The 17,279-nt window shown below is 37.5% G+C and overlaps 2 protein-coding genes across 2 annotated transcripts in view; one reads left to right on the forward strand and one right to left on the reverse strand.

Moving 5' to 3' along the window:
* LOC140165105 (T-complex protein 1 subunit zeta-like) overlaps positions 1-17,279 on the forward strand; it is a 328,487-nt gene that overhangs the window by 43,154 nt on the left and 268,054 nt on the right. The window lies entirely within an intron of this gene.
* Positions 1-17,279, reverse strand: part of LOC140165107 (sodium-independent sulfate anion transporter-like) — a 43,894-nt gene that overhangs the window by 17,141 nt on the left and 9,474 nt on the right. The window contains exons 6-11 of the mRNA XM_072188534.1: positions 12,627-12,726; positions 12,064-12,215; positions 10,248-10,320; positions 9,686-9,736; positions 6,069-6,129; positions 1,227-1,423 (exon numbers count right to left, since the gene is read on the reverse strand). Coding sequence (XP_072044635.1) covers positions 1,227-1,423; positions 6,069-6,129; positions 9,686-9,736; positions 10,248-10,320; positions 12,064-12,215; positions 12,627-12,726 — 634 coding nt within the window. The remainder of the gene's footprint in view (positions 1-1,226; positions 1,424-6,068; positions 6,130-9,685; positions 9,737-10,247; positions 10,321-12,063; positions 12,216-12,626; positions 12,727-17,279) is intronic.

Consider the following 17,279-nt stretch of genomic DNA (forward strand, 5'->3'; position numbering starts at 1 on the left):
TCCATTACTCTAGGTAATGGTCGAGGCAACGAACTTCAAACAAAAGGAATACAATGGATAATCTGTGAATAGAAAAGGGCTAGACGTATATAAAGGTATAGGAGTTGTTGAAATATGCATATAGCTTCAAAACTAATATTGTTTTCACAATATTTCCACATAAAAAGAAGGATGATTTATTTACACACATTTTGATACCCTACTTGTCCAATGTCATGCAACATTAACAACACAGTAGTGCTTTTAAAGAAAAATACCCGAATTTAAAAGTTGCCATTTACAATGATCAATGGTTATTACGCAAGCATTGTGGCACATAAAACCCGCCATTATCTTCATGCTGACCTCAAATCAATACAAATAGCTGCAACTTTTAAATTTGGTTATTTTTCTTTAAAAACACTGCTATGTTTTTAATATTGGAGGAATGGGGTATCAAAATGAGCATAAATAAATCATCCTTCTTTCTTTGTTGCAATATTGTGAAAGCAATTATTAGTTTTGAAGGTATAGAGGTATTTACATAATGTATAACAACTGTATTACTTTTTGTGCCGACTTTATTTATTTATAAACCTTATATTGCATCAATAATTTTTCAGCCAGTACCCCGGGGTTATCACGCATGTATGAAAGTTGTAAGCATCCGCATGAATTGACTTTCAAAAATGACCCAAAGCTAGGATGTCGAAAATTTGTCAAACTAACCCTAAACAAGGATTTTACTCAAATAAAAACACCCTAAGCAAGGAATTGGTTTGAAATATACCCCTAAACAAGGATAGACAATATAAAAACACCCTAAGCGAGGAATTGGTCTAAACAAGGATACACATTGCGTGTGTCGGTAGAGTGTCATTCACTCAGTGACAGTGATGATATCGGTAGGCCTAAGCTTAAAATTGGTGCTGTTGAATTCAGCTCCGATTTTTAAAAAAATCTGGTTTGTAAAATTGCTCAGAAACCACTCTTTTGTGCCGAATAACTTGATAAATATGTCACCACTAATGTCCGTTAATTTGGTAAATTTAATAAACTACCCTAAGCGAGGATCGTCCTTACAAAAACACCCCTTCTTTTAGTAAAATGAGTGTTTTGAGACCCTAATCGCGGATCCACGCGAATCCTCGTTTTGCTTTTCAAAACCACCCTAAATCCACGTTTTCTTTCACGCGGATGCTTACAACTTTCATATATGAGTGCCCTCCCCCCAGGCCAGTACTTACTTTTAAGTTTCCAAAGTTGAGACACAATTTCATAATCCACCATGAAAATAACAGAATATAAGATAACGGCTGCTAGCGAAGCCTTTGGAATGTACCTAAAAGCAGGGGTCAAGAACTGAAGGGCTAACAGCACAATAGCTCCTGTGACCACACCTCCTGCTGGTGTCCGTACTCCAGACTGGGAATTAATTGCTGACCTAGAAAATGGGAAATGAAGGAAGGAAACTTTGCTAAACGATTGCTTTTTGATTATTTTGACAATCATTTAATTGAATTACTTAACATTGTACTTATTTGTTGAGAGAGAAATCATACAAATGAATGCATAATGTCAAAACCATTAACCAGGCGGATTTGGGCATAGAATTTTCAGGGGTCAAGGTCAATATTATCAAAATGGAAAATCAGATTGGTTTTCAATTTGTGCCATTACATTGAACTACATGAGACATTCATTCAAAAGCACATTAATTATTCCCTGAGGTGTTATTGACCTTTGACCCCATAAAATTCCATGCCCAAATCCGTCTGGTTTTGACATTCCACGTCACATATGCGCTTAGATATGCATGTGTATGGCTTGTGCATTAGACGCATCAACATCTCAGCGCAATTGCATTATTTTTGTCCAAATTCTTGAGCAACATGACACACACTTTCTAACTATATAATTTCATACTCAAGAAAATAATTTTTGCAGTTTTTGCTATTTTTAAACAAAATATTCACTACATGGTTCCAAGAGTGTATGGATTGTCTTAACTAATGGGGTACCAGCGCTTGCTGGCCCCGCTAGATGAGTAAATGGGAGCGGTTAGTAAACGGGGCGGTTAGTATAAACGATGGAGGTGGTGATCATGGCAATTGGTATCGCTTTTAACAGCTCAATTATTACGCGGTTAGTGATGTGGTAGGCCTACCATTTGTTGCCTCTACTTTGCAAACGACTTCCTTAGCATAAAATCTTTTGCGTAATTTTTGTACCAAACACCCTGTTGACTTATTTTTTCTTTTTCTTTCAGTTTCTCTCTCTCTCTTTTTCCTGCGTTCCATTTCTCTTTCTTTTTCTTGCTTGTTCACTATCTCTCTCTTCTTTCTTTTTGTCTATTTTTTCTTTGTCTTTCCCTGTCTTTCTTTTCGCTTATCTCTCCCTTTCTCTCTCTTGCTTTCCCGTTGTTTCTTTTTCTTTTTCTCTTTCTTTCTTTCTTTCTTTCTTTCTTTTTTCTTTCTTTCTTTCTTTCTTTCTTTCTTTCTTTCTTTCTTTCTTTCTTTCTTTCTTTCCTCTTTCTTTCCCTCTTTCCTTCCCCTTTTTACTTATTTTTTCTGTCTTTCCCTTTTTTCTTTCAGTTTCTCTCTCTCTTTCCTGCGTTCCATTTCTCTCTTTCTTTTCTTGCTTGTTCATTTTCTTTCTCTGTCTCTCTCTTCTTTCTTTTTTTTCTGTCTGTCAATTTTTTTCTATGTTTTTCCCTTTCTTTCTTTTCGTTTCTCTCTCCCTTTCTCTTTCTTGCTTTCCCGTTGTTGCTCTTTCTTTCTTTCTTTCTTTAATTCTTTCTTTCTTTCTTTCTTTCTTTCTTTCTTTTGTTCTTTCCCTCTTTCTTTCCCTCTTTCTGTCCCTCTTTCCTCCCCTCTTTCCTCCCTTCCCTCCTTCCTTCCTTTTTTCCTTTCCTTCCTTCTTCTTTCTTTACATAGGCATAAATCCCGGGGTGAGTACCAATAATAAATTCCTCAATATTTTGATAAGGGCATGGTCTACTGAATCACCTCCATGTTGACGCATGTACATGTGCCAGGGTTTCTTCCGGGGGCACTTCAATTTGAAATGGATATAGGTGTAGGGCTGGCGCTTTCGCACTAAGGGGCATTCGGTGAGAGCAACATGTAAAAAATATGGGGTCATTGGTGAGAGCATGATTTTTGGCATTCGGTGAGAGCAAAATGTAAAAAATATGGGGTCACTGGCATGGGTGAGAACATGACCTTTTTTTTAAATGGAATCTTTGGGTGAGAACCAAAACAGTGCCACAAAAACCTCGAAAATCGAATTTCTAGTTCTAAATGGCTTCAAATTTCTTTATTTTTTCAAAATAAGTAACAAAATCAGTGATAAATGAAAGTTGCTGTTCAAATTGAACTTATAAGGGTCTTTGGGTGACAGTTCAAATGGAAAAATAGGAGGTCTTCGGGTGACAGAGCTGGAGCGAAGCATGTGTTAAGTAAAAAATATGGGGTCTTTGGGTGACAGCGATGCTGAAAAAGGGGTCTTAACAGCCCTACATACGCGTCACCTCCAAAGTTGGAGTGCCCCCGGGGTTTCCTTCTTTCTTTGGTTCGTTCTTTCATATAAATTTGTTTCTGTTTCATCAAGTAGGCCTATAGCAACATTGGGTTTCAAGAAGGTTGAGTTACATGCGGTGGTATGGGGTGGGGATACCCCCCAATATTTTGATAAGGTCAATGGTCCATACAATCACCCCCCCAAGTTGACACCTGTATACATATTGTACATGTGGGTTTCAGGCTCATATTTGGCCAAACTATAAAAAGTGCCCATTTTTGCGGCCTTCGTGCGAATTTGTTCCACTTTTGCACGCATGTATTGTGGCCGTTTCTTTCTTTCTTTCTTTCGTTCTTTCTTTCTTTTAAATTTGTTTCTGTTTCATCAAGTAGGCCTAGGCCTATAATAGCAACATTGGGTTTCAAGATGGTTGAGTTACATAGGCGTAAATTCCCGGTGGTGGGGGTTTGATAAGGGCAATGGTCCATACAATCACCCCCAAGTTGACACCTGTATACATGTACATGTGGGTTTCTGACAAAATTAACCTCATGCATATTTGGCTAAAAAAGTCACAGTGCCAATTGTAGCGGTCTTCGTCGTGCGAATTTGTTCCACTTTTGTACCATATAATTCACCATTTTAGCTTCATTATGGCCATAAATTAATCTGTCGCCAAAAGGTGCTGGGTTCACTGTAGGCCTATTTCAAGAAATTGATTTAAACGGATCCCATCCCCATGTCAAAAGAAACCTACGCCATCGTTAATGTTGCCAAAAGGTGCCAAATTCACTATTAATATGCCTACTTCTAAGCAATGCTTTTCATCCCTATCCCCCCAATGTCAAAAAGAAATCTACGGCGCCATTGTTGAGATATATCATACCATGCTAATCAAGCCTAGGCCTACCTTAAAATCTTCGGAAAGTCATCACAAAAGAAGTTCCAAAAATCATCATAAACGAATGCAGTTGATCATCATAAACGAATGCAGTTGATTTATTATACGGTTGCGATTTATACCGTGCTGGAAGTTTTGTTACCATTAGCGGCGTCGGGGAAGTTGCCACGACCTGTGCGTAATCCGCGTATAAGCAACGCAGCAACGGACCGTAAATATAAGCGGCCACCATTGGTTGATCTACCGAATAAATCCAAATAATTATTTGTATTTAATAATTTATCTATCTACAGCCTGTCTCAAAAAAAATTGTGCAAGTGAAAGGCGCCCTCTCTGGCAATTAGAAAATACCGTTGTGACATGATGCTTACATCAACGTCAAGACCGTAGTCTTAGCTCTCAAATGTTGTTTGTAGTGTTCAATTTGCTTGTTTTAATCTCGAGATATGTTTACTTAAAGACGAAAGGGTAAAATCACAATTGTGCCACTTTTACTAGGGAAGAGGGCTTTACATGTAACAGTGATAGCATCAAGTTTATCAAGAGTTCCTTCGTGAAATCAAAAGAATGCATCAATTACACAATACAACATTTTTTGACTGTTTTTACTGTTTTATCATGATGCAGGAATGATGATTCCCCTTTTCCACTTAAAAGATATTAAAAGATAAACAAATATTTCACATTCTGCTGTAAAAATTAAATACATGTGCATGTCAATGATTTTATCATGGTAAATGCTGTTCTCTTAGTCACTTAAGACATGTTAAAAGACAAACACATATTGCGCACTTACACATGTTATATGTTAATGAACGCGTATTACTTGTTGGGAGAGATATTAGACAAAATAATGCACGTGTGCTGATGTTGATGCGTCTAATGCATGCGCCCCAAAACGAGGAGTGCATTAGACGCATCAACATCAGCAATCATTGATTTACATGTACAGCTCTCTTCCCTAGTAAAAGTGGCACAATTGTGATTTTACCCTTACGTTGTTAAATAAACATATCACGAAATTGGAACAAGCAAATTGAACAGAACAAACGGCATGTGAGAGCTAAGACTGCGCCCGTGACGTTGATGTAAGCATTATGTCACAATGAGATTATCTAATTGCCATAGAGGGCGCTTTTCACTTGCACAATTTTTTTTGAGACAGGCTGTATCTATGCATTTACCATTCATCTGGAAATGCTAGAACTTATTTATTTATCTATTTATTAATTTATTAATTTATTTTTTATCTATAATCTCTGAGATGATACCGATGAATTGATCCCAAGTATATCGATTATCGGCAAGTTCCTCTTCAAAGTATCGATCAGTATCGATTATCGGCAAGTTCCTCTTTAATAGTATAGATGCATCTCAATTGACAAATGTGACATGAACATAAAAGACTATATCTGCAATATACCATTTTTACTATGTAACATTTTTTGTTATATTTCGAGTGAAATTTCCACCTACAATTGAGATAGCAGTATTATATTCCACAGGGGTGTGGATTTCAAATGGAATAGCCAAATAAAAATAGGGTAATGGGCTATTCCAGTTGAAATCCATCACCCCTATGGAAGACATGGCTTTAATCTTCCACACAGGGAGTGTGAATTTCAAATGGAGTTACCCTATTATAGCCCTATGTAAGTGTCCTTACCTTGAAAAGCTACCAGTGGTGGGATATGCAGAAACAAATGAATTAGCTAAATTACAAGCACCTGAAAGAAAACAAAGAGGACAGAAATATTAGTTCTGTCTGTATGTTACTTAAACAAATTTGTGGTGGTGTATATAATACGGGAACAGCCCCCGGAGGAGGTACTCACATGTAAAGGTGGTATGGGTATGTGCGGGAGTCAAGGATCCTTTTTCACGTTCTTCAGCAGTTCCTTAATATCTACATTTGGATCATGTTTCAGTTATTTGAGCCTCACACTCTGACAATTGAAGCTCTTTATAGCTCAGATTTGGAAACTTTTGGGATCTTTTAGCTCCAAAGCCTATAATTTGGCCAAATTTTAAGTACACAAGACCCATCAAAACTGTTGAAATTTCAGTACATCAAGCCCTTTTTTTGCCCAAAATCAGTTCTTAGTTCTGATAGTTTGAGCTCCACGCTGCACACCTCTACCAAAATTTCAGTGAGTGCCCCTCCCCCCATGAGTCCAAAGGATCATTAGCCTGAAATGGGTTAAATTTAGAGTTTAGGGCATTTTAGGTTAGGGTTAGGGTTATGTTTAGGGTTAGCATTAGTTTAGTATTAGGATTAGGGTTAGGGTCAGAGTTAGGATTAGGGTTAGAGTCAGGTTGTGTTTAGGGTTAGAGTTAAGGTTATGGATAGGATTAGGGCCTAGGTTATGGGTTAAGGTCAGGCCCGGAGGTAAGGGTGAAGTCTAGGCTTAGCATTAGGGTATACCAGGGGATTTGCCCGGTGGGGTCACTCAACTTGCAATACCGACCGCACGATCGTTACCAAAATCGCAGAAAAAGGGGTCCATCTTCAGGGTTTGTCCGCGGACAAAATTGTCAGTGAAATTGGAAAAATAGGGGTGTTTTATCGCACAAATGTCTGCGAAATTGAAAAAAAAGGGGTTCTTATTATTTTCTCCCTATCCCGTGGATAGCTGGCCACTATTGTAGGCCCTATCTCTGATTTATAATAATATGCAAGGGGTACTACTTGAATTCTGTGATGCCCTGTTAATTACTGAAAAAAAAATTCATAAAAGCCTTGTCCTTGAAATGTTGAAATAGGGTCAAAATTGCAAATGTGTCCTCGGAATCTAAAAAATAGGGGTGTTTCAGAGTACTATTTTGTCCTTGTTTTGGAATAAAAAAGAGGGTAAAATTTCATGATTTGTCCTCAAAATCGACTGCGAAAGGGGGGGGTAATTTGTACTTGTGGTAACGGTCCTACGTGTCCCCCCTGCCAGGGAGTGACCCCACCGGGGATTTGTAACTTAAGTTGTAAATAACCATGGTTTCTATGGCTGAGTAAAGGATTTCAGCATTGTCATGGTTTATGAGGGCTCATTAACTATGCCCAAGATGCCAACAATATACCTCAAAAGGCAGATTGATCTCCAATTCTCCATACATCATTAAGGCAGCTGTGTACTCTAGACATGGTTTCTTTCGCAAAATTTAGTTTTTTTGATATGTTTGTACTTTGTTATGTTTTTATAAATACAAGGAATGAAAATCCAGATTTGTAAACTCCAACTGCAATATTTTAAGGATTTTATTTCACTATTCCACTCGTGTTTGAAATTGAAAAGGAAAGAAAATCTTTGTTGTACCAGCAGGGTACATGTGCACAACAACGCATCGCGCAATTTGTTAATGCACAAATACGGGGGCAGAGTGCCCCCTGACAAAAAATGAAAGAAAAAGTGCCCTCTGACAAAAAAAATGAAAGAGAAAATCAGGAGGGCAAAGGAAAAGAAAAGGGCAAGGAGCCCCTTTTCTAGCAAAATTCAGGGCCAAAATAGTGTAAAATACAAAATTTTTTCCGCGCTACGCGCGCACATTGTAACAATAAACCCCTTTTTTAACCTGATAATGGGCGAAAATAGTGTAAAATACCATTGTTTTCACGCTATACGCGCACATCATCTCAATAAGGCCCTTTTCGGGAAGCTGAAAGACATACAGTCTCTATGTATTGTATTGTATGATGCAACTGCATTTTTTTTTCGTCTGTGCCCCAAAATTTTATTTTGCCCCCCTGACCAAGAAAGCTGGCTACGCCCTGTGCGTGGCGCATCTTATGGAAACACCACGGAAGCACAAAAACCTAGTGGTCAAATGGCTCCGTTTTAGCTGATAAAATGTGGGTTTTTTCAAGTTCTTTCCCCCGATTTAAATATCAAGTTATGAATGGATTTCGTTCAAACTTCTCAAGGGGCCGTGGATTTACCCGATGTTTATGTAATGTAAGGTAGAAAAATAAAAACTGCCGCATTCTCCTGCGAGATTCAATGAAAGTGCAAAATGTGACCACTTTAAACTTCAACGGCCATTATTTCAATGTTCATTTTCTCGGTAAAATGACGATTTAGGTACACGATAACTCAATAAATACAGCATCTATAGGTAAGCAAATATGATCATCGTAAAAAGCATGATCGACTCAAGAAACAGTTTTCTCATTTTTTTATATTTTGGTCTATTTCTGATTTTAGGCATCATTTTGTGCAAATAGGCGTTTGTGAATTTTAAAAAGTTCAATTTGATGCCTTATATGGTCAATATCTCAAAAAATAAGGCCAATATCAAAAAAAAAAAAAAAAAACGTTTTTGGAACGGAGCCTCAAGATTGAGCTAAAACAAAATAAAATATTTTGGAAAGAGTGTTTTTTTGTTATGATGTACCTAACAAATATTGCCAAAAACTCTGATTTTCTTCATAATTGTTGTTTTTACCCCAAATCTGTATTTATATTAAGATTTATTGATGTCTTGCCTTAATAAAAATGTTACGTTTATATGTCTTGCGCGAATAATTACAAAGTTATTGCACTTTTACTACATGCATGTCTGAGAGTACACAGCCTCCTTAATTACCTACCTTTACACGATAACCAGAAACTAGATGGCGTATTATCAGTGGCGTACCGTGGCCGCTCCTACCCCAGGGGATGAAGAAAGTTAAATTTTGCCGCCCCTTCCTCAACAGCCCGAAAAGGTTGACCCAATTTTTTTCAGTGGTTTGAAAAGTGAAGAGCAAAAAAAAAAAAGAAAGGATTATAGACGCCAGCGCCCTAAAATTAAAACATTTTGATGTATAGTACCATTTCTTCACAATTTTTTATACCTTTTTCAAATTTTTTCCGCCCATTTTTCTTTAGTAATTCTTTTTGTCGCCCCTTCTTCTTCCGCTGCCCCTTCGTTTTGGCCGCCCCTGCTTTTACCCTGGGGGCTCCCAAAGCCCCCAAATATGTGCATGCAGCGGCGTAGCTGGGATTTTTTCCAGGGGGCAAGCCTGTATGGGGCGGGGGCCCAAATCCACCAAATTTGCCTGCACTTGGGGGAGGGGCCAAATATACAATTTTTGCCAGGCTTATTGATAATAATCGTATGGTATTGCATATCATATGGATTCCCCATCTCTCTTCCCCTCCTCTCCCTCTCTCCCCCTCTCTCTCCTCTATTTTTTTCCTCTTTCTCCCTCCTTCTTCCTCTTTTTTTCCTTGCCCTAGGGGGCGGGCCCAAATAGGCAATCCTGCCCCCTCGGCAGCTACGCCAATGCGTACATGTATATAATACACTTACCTAATGCTATTAACTCTTGGTTTGACTCCACTTTATAACCATTTTGCCTTGCTGTGGACAGGAAAAATTAACAGAAAATTATAGGATAAGTTTACACAATAATTATTGGTTCAAAGTGTTGCAGAGATAGAAAAAAAAGAGGTAATTTCTTATCGGTTTGGAGCTTTCCTGAAACAAAGGCAAAGCTGACAGAATTTACATGGGTCAATTTCATAAACAGGTGTGACCTGTCATAAGCCTTTTAACCCATCATCACTCTTGGCAATGACGTCATATGTCAAGTGATCTATAAACGAAAGTGTTAATTTCATTAGGAGGCTGACCCCTCTCTTCCTCCCTGTCTTGCAAGTGTGAAACATTGAAAATTCAAACCTCAACTGATCAACTTTGTCCGATATTTTAACTTGTTAAAAAAAAATGTTATCAGACTTTTTGACCCACTCCGCCAATGAAAAGACTTTCATTTATATGACATCATCAAACTTTTGGTTCGTTCCCTTACACAAAGACTATAAAAATTCAACTCCCTTTTATATTCTTTGCATGACAGTCAGATACTTACCAAATCCTTTGGCAATGGCTATATTTTCTAAGAATCCGATTAATGGAATGATGACAAGTCCTATATTAAGATGCTGCAAATAAATTAGATATGAGAGGGATCAATGACTAATTACACATATAGTCAACATAAGGTAACATTATTAAGGTTTGATCCAGTGGTATGCAAAGGGGGGGCAGGGCATGTGTCCCCCCCTTTTGTTGGTCATTCGGGGGAAAACGCTAAAACCGCACCTTACACACCCCTAAGACTCCATTCGGGGGAACTGAACAACCTGCCCCCCCCCCACTTTCAATGTGCTGCACACGCCACTGGTTTGATCTTTCCCTAAAGAAGTCCTATTCAGAGGGCTGGGCTTTCGGAACTCTGGCGAGTGCCATCTTCAGAGCGATGAGTTCTGAAAGTGATGAAGATGGCGCTCGCTAGAGTTCCGAAAGATCAGCTCCCTGAAAAGGACTTCTCTAGGGAAAGATCAAATCTTACACATGTTCACTGACTTAGAGAGTAATTTCCAATCAAAAGGTAACATTGTATAACAGGAGAAGGGAAATGGTGGTCATCCTTAGTCCACCCTGTATAAGGCTACAGTATTAGCCTAGAGGTAGAGGGTGGTCATCTAGTTTGGTGTGCTAGGCTATCGGTTGGAAGGTTGTAAGATCATGAGCTTTCTCATTTATCCTCTATCCCACTCATTGTGGCCCTAAATGTGCAGACACCACAGTGGGTGCATAGCATGCCGTGGTTCAGAGAGTCACATAAAATGGTGGTCCCATGTACCAGAAGAGCAATATCTGGACATGTAAACGTTGCAGGCCTTTTCGTAAAGAGCAGGGGATCAATGCTGTTGTCTGTCACACTCAGCATTGAGGTCAACTTGTGCTGCCCTTTGGGGCTTGGCAGCATATCGACCCATGGCGCGCTTTGAGGAATCTGAGTATATCATTGTCCAATGCACAATGTGCCGATATTTTATGATTAGAGGTTAGTGACTGTTAAGATTTTGTTGTAGTGGAAATGACAAAAATGATGGAGAAAAATTAAGGGAACAATTTAAGGCCAAGTGCATTGATTTCTGTAATATTCACGTTATTGAAACATCATCAGTCATTACCCTCATTCATTAACATCATAAAACCATCAGCTGCTTTATTTTAATCACCTCATGGATATATTAATATCCTTAATGACTGTGATTAATTACCCAATTAGCTTCCATTCAGGGTTGCTTGATTTAAATCACATGATTTTGATTAAATCAACTTTTTCATTAAAATTTTACCATTTTTGATAAATGTAAGTTAATTTCTTTCTTGAATTGACTGTTTTACTTCATTCCTAATATTTCTACAGCTTTTGGATACAATTAAAATTCCTCTACAATGTCATTTTATCTACATGTATTACTAAAAAGTCATCTTCAAGGTGCAGAATTCAACATGTTTTTTCCTATCAATAAATAAAAATAAAAAAATTTATGTTTTTTTAATATAAAAAATCAGTGACCCTGGCTATTCCATTTAAAATCCACACTTCCCCTGTGGAAGATTTTGGAAATATCTTCCACAGGGGGAGTATGAATTTCAAATGTAGTTGGTCAGAGTTAATCATTTTGAAACCCATACTCCCTCTGTATAATGGCTTTTACTGGAGTGAGTATTTCAAAGGGAAGTTACCCAATTGTCTATTCTGTTCTATTCAAAGCTTATACTCCCTCTGTGGAAGACTTTAGCTAAATCTTTCACAGGGGTAGTATGAATTTTAAATGGAATAGCCAAATGACATAAACTGTGAATAAACTGATAAAAAGTGTACTTACCTTTAGAATATTCTCTGCTCCAAGGTTTGGTGGTCGGAATGGTGGAAGCCCTGATGTGACGTTACCCGTCAATGTTATCTGGCCTATGCTACCGTTCATCTCCACAATGAACATGATACCAGCAGCAATCACCACAAGTACTGCATTACGTGCTGAAAAAGTTGAAAATTGTTGGAAAATATTTCAAAAAAACAAAGAAAAAATTACAAAATAAATTACAACAAAAAACACAAGTACTGTGTTACAAACTGAAAATTTTGCAGAACAAAAACAGAATTATTAAAAATAGTTGTTAAAAAGAGAAGCTTTTTCTCTAGCTGTTGTAGCTGTGATGTTATCCCAGCTAATAACTTTTGGAAGAGATTTGGATTTTGTTTTTGATCTAAAAAATTACCCGAATCTCTTGGTGTTATCAACAACACTTTCACCGAGACTATCAAATTCAATGTACTCATTAAACTTTACAGAGAGCAAATTTTTTAAATGATTATGTAACTTCCGAAAATTGATTACCATAAATAACATAAACCATGCAAAGTAACATTGTTATTGTAACTCCCTACCTGTGCCAAGGATCCATAGAGCCTTCCAGGGAGCCTTCACTCTTGTTGGACCTGCTTTGCCAATCTTATCTAATCTGACTTGGCTCTTGTTTTTACCAAACTGAAATTGGAAAAAGAAAAAACATTAAAAAAGTTTCATCAAAAATTATATTGACTTAGATAATTCCGTTTTTTAAAGTTGCAAATCTTTTAAAAACTAGATTGTCTCAGCAGCAGGGGACATTAGGCTGTCATGTGCATCTAGGTGTAGAGGCTTATCCTCTTATTCCCACTTGAGCATTCTCAAGTACACTTAAAGTTTTTTGGTCTCCTGGTCAATTCAGTTTTAATTTAGGAGTTGTTGTTATGTTGTTATAGCAACAAGCTCAGTTTTTCTGTCCAGTCAGCTGTCACTTTAGTGGTGTGCAGCCATTCAGGTCTCCCGCCTTAATTTTTCATTCCTTTGTTATGTCCATAGTTCTCCTAGTGATGCACTTGCAATTGTTCCTTCGATCTTGATGGACCAAAAAATCCCACCCACCCTCCCAAAAGCTGGAAGGGGAATCAGTTAACTAAATATGGTTAAAAATACTCCAATAAAATGGTATGTCCAATTATGCTGCTTTATGCTTAAAAATAGAGGCTTTGTATGAAATTTCTTCAAATCTTCAAGAATATCATTAGTAGATTGTCTCCACTTTCTACTGCGTTTTATAGAAGGGGAATGAATGCTTTGTATGGAGTTTCTTCAAAACCTGAAGAATCTCGTCAGTAGATTGTCTCCACTTTCTACTGCGTTTTTATAGAGGGTGGTGGAGTTTCTTCAAAACCTGAAGAATCTCGCCAGTAGATTGTCTCCACTTTCTACCGCGCTTTTTATAGAGGGTGGGGAGTTTCTTGAAACCTGAAGAATCTCGTCAGTAGATTGTCTCCACTTTCTACCGCGTTTTATGGTATTGATTGGTTTTATTGGGCTATTGAATGCTTTGTATGGAGTTTCTTCAAAACCTGAAGAATCTCGTCAGTAGATTGTCTCCACTTTCTACCGCGTTTTATGGTATTGATTGGTTTTATTGGGCTATCGAATGCTTTGTATGGAGTTTCTTCAAATCCTGAAGAATCTCGTCAGTAGATTGTCTCCACTTTCTACTGCGTTTTATGGTATTGGTTGGTTTTATTGGGCTATTGATTGCTTTGAATGGAGTTTCTTCAAAACCTGAAGAATCTCGTAAGTAGATTGTCTCCACTTTCTCTGCGTTTTTATAGAGGGTGGTGGAGTTTCTTCAAAACCTGAAGAATCTCGTCAGTAGATTGTCTCCACTTTCTACTCGCGCTTTTATTGAGGGTGGTGGAGTTTCTTCAAAACCTGAAGAATCTTGTCAGTAGATTGTCTCCACTTTCTACTGCGTTTTATAGTGGGCTATTGGTTGCCTTCATGCTTTTCTCCCTTTCTACTGCGGTTTTATACCAGGGTTATAAATGCTTTGTTGCTTATTTGGAGTATCTTTATTTACTTGGTTGTAAATAACGTGGATTTAATATATTATATATCAGTAAATGGTTTAAGCATTGATGCCAGATCTTGCTGAATACAAAATGTTCGCTTTGCTAGTGTTGGCATTGTTTATTCTTTTGGAGATTTCTAATTATTTAATTGCGTGTTAAAAATGCTGTTTTCCAATCCAATCCTCTGTTTGATCCAAAGATGTATCTGTTTAAGATATGCTTAAGATTTGCTTAAGATGAAATTGGTTAAATGTGATTCAGAAGTCAACTTTTGTTTGTCCAGCCTGTATGGTTGGCTTGTACACATTTTTCCAATAATTCGTGTGTTTATTGATTTATATGAAGATAATCAATAATTCCAAATGCTTGCTGCAATTAATTATCTCAATGTAAATAATTTGTTTAATTGATATGAAATCTGTTATTATCTCAATATAGTCTTAATTTCTATGAGATTGTGAAATTATTATAAATAAGCTTATGTGTATTAAATGGTCCTCATGATCGTGGGGCAATGCGGAGTCTATTCTTTGCGTTGTTGTGCTTTCCTGCTGTCTCGAGACAATGTATTTCATAAAAATGTATTAATTAGAGATTCAATCATGTTTCACCGTTGTTCATCACCGTTTAACAACGATGCGTCCGCATCGTCTGTGTGGTTTACTTCGCTCGGGCAGCTAAAGCTGGACGCGAGTTTCAACAACAAAAAGAAGCTAAAGATCGTATAATTCAAAGGATTATTTCATGAGGAATGTCAGTAGATCATTGCCAGTGGCGGCGCTTATTGAAGGGCAAGGGGCATTTGCCCCCCAAATATTTTTCTTGCCCCCCAGTTTTGAGGCAAAACCCCAAAAATCATGTAAATTTCCACTTTTTGCGGCAATTTTGGGCAAAATTTGCCAATTTTGCCCCCCTGAAATTCACTTTGCCCCCAATGCCCCCGAAAAAAAATTCTGGCGCCGCCACTGATCATTGCCACTCAGCTTTACAAAAAGGTCAGTGATTTCAGCAATAAAACTACAGAATAAAGCAGCAATGTTTAGCAGCTACTTCCAAAAAATATGGAATTCAAATTGTAAGTATTATGTGCACACAGGTTCCAGGCATGACAAATTTACGCGCCCACAAGTAACGCGTATTCGCGATTGCGTTCGCATATACGCTACTGTGCAAGCGTGGATTCATCACGGATTAACAACGTTTGACTCCCCGGGGGGTCACTCGCATACCAAAGTGGTACGCATGCTCGTCCCCAAAAACGTCGAAAAAGGGTTGATTTTTGGCCTTGTGGCGGCATCAACGTTTTTAGAAAAAAGGCTGCTTTTCAGGTAAAGTTTCGATGTTTAGGGTATATTTTTTCATTTTCAGTGGGTTTGTTTTAGAATTTACGCCATTTAGGGGTCCATTTTAGTTTCTTACGCCGAATTACGCCACATTTTAGGGGTAAGATTTACAGAGCCTTACGCCAATAAGGGGTGAAATTTTTCCACACTGATTACGCCATTTAGGGTCAATTTTTGAGGTGCTGGGACGAGCATGCATACCACTTTGGTATGCGAGTGATCCCCCCGGGGTTGACTCCTGTACAAAGGTATAGGAAGAAGCTGGAAGAGTTGTTGAAATACAGTTTAAACACTCTATAGTTCATTATATAGGCCTAGTTCATATATTTGTGTCTGATTATTTCTGGGCATAGAAATGAACTCATCCACTGATATACAATTTACTGTATTATACCTTTACAAGTAAATTTGACCCAAACATCAAAGACATCCCAACCCTGTACATCTAGTATTAGGTTATTAAATGGGCTATCAATCAATTTAAAATTCACACTACCCCTGTGGAAGATTTTGGAAATATCTTCCACAGAGGGAGTGTGAATTTCAAATGGAATTAGTACATTAGGCAGCTCCAAACGGCTCTGAAAAGAACCGTTTGTTTTTTTGGAAGCGGTAGTATCTTGAGTGTTCAACCTGAATCTTCCACAGAGGGAAGGTGAGTTTCAATGGAGGTGCCTAATATGTTCATTCCATTTAAAATTCATACTCCCCCTGTGGAATATATTTCCAAAATCTTCCACAGGGGTAGTGTGGATTTCAAATGGAATAGCCCAATGCATGAGGGAAACCACATTGTGTAATCAACTGAATTTTATTTCAACAATTTTCAACTGGAATTAAACATATTATGAAAAACAAGCCAAAAACTCCAGCAGGGTTAAGGTACTTAAGGCCAGAGTAATGGAAGACACATTCGTCCACGACCGAATTTGAGATTTCTTGATATTTATCAACACTAAGATGTATTCTTTCACTTGAAACTGATAAAATACAACTTGCTAATATTTATTCGTATTTTTGATGATTTATTTCACTCTTTTCAACTCTAAAAATTCACATGGCTCAAGACAGCTTAGTAAATTGGCGGAAATAATGAGTCAGAAATGCTTGTGAATGCGAAATATTGTGATGCTTGCGTATGTCCAACGCAGTATGTCCAACGCAGTCAAGGCGCAGTCAAGGTGCATTCGGTATGTTGTTAATGCCAGCAAATGTGGTGTAAACAAAAATTTGCAGTCAAAATGCCACTTAGATTTTTTAATTATTTTGAATTTTGGCGCACTGAAAGCAGAGATTATAGATTCATTGGTGCAAAAAGATGCATATTTAGACCATGCACCAAGATACAGCTTTTACAAGTGTGAAAGTCTTACCGTTTTAAAATGTAAGGACGTTTTGTGCATAATTTTGACATTTTTTTACTAAAACATTGATTTCTCAGAGTTCACTTTTGACAATATTGCGCGATTTTTGTGACAAGATAAACTCGAAAAATATGCAGGCAAAGAGTAAACTTTTTGCACTATCCTTTAGAGTACATCAAAGTCTAGGGAATGTTTTTTCATTTTTTCAAAATATTTGTTTTAAACAAAAATATACACCATTATGTGCAATTTTTAGCTTAATAGAGTGACAAGTGTTTTTTTCAATATTTGAAAAAAGAGACGATTTTCAAAAAAAAAATAAAAAACCTTCCCTAAGTTCATGTCTCTTCTTCATGAAAAGCTAACTGAATTTTTTTTACTCTGAACGGATTTTTTTCTAAGTTGTCACAAAAAAATTGGGGTAAAAAAGTGAATTTTTGTGATTTTTTCAAAAACTTGAG

Source organism: Amphiura filiformis, chromosome 11, assembly GCF_039555335.1.
Source record: "Amphiura filiformis chromosome 11, Afil_fr2py, whole genome shotgun sequence".
Taxonomy (NCBI): Eukaryota; Metazoa; Echinodermata; class Ophiuroidea; order Amphilepidida; family Amphiuridae; genus Amphiura; species Amphiura filiformis.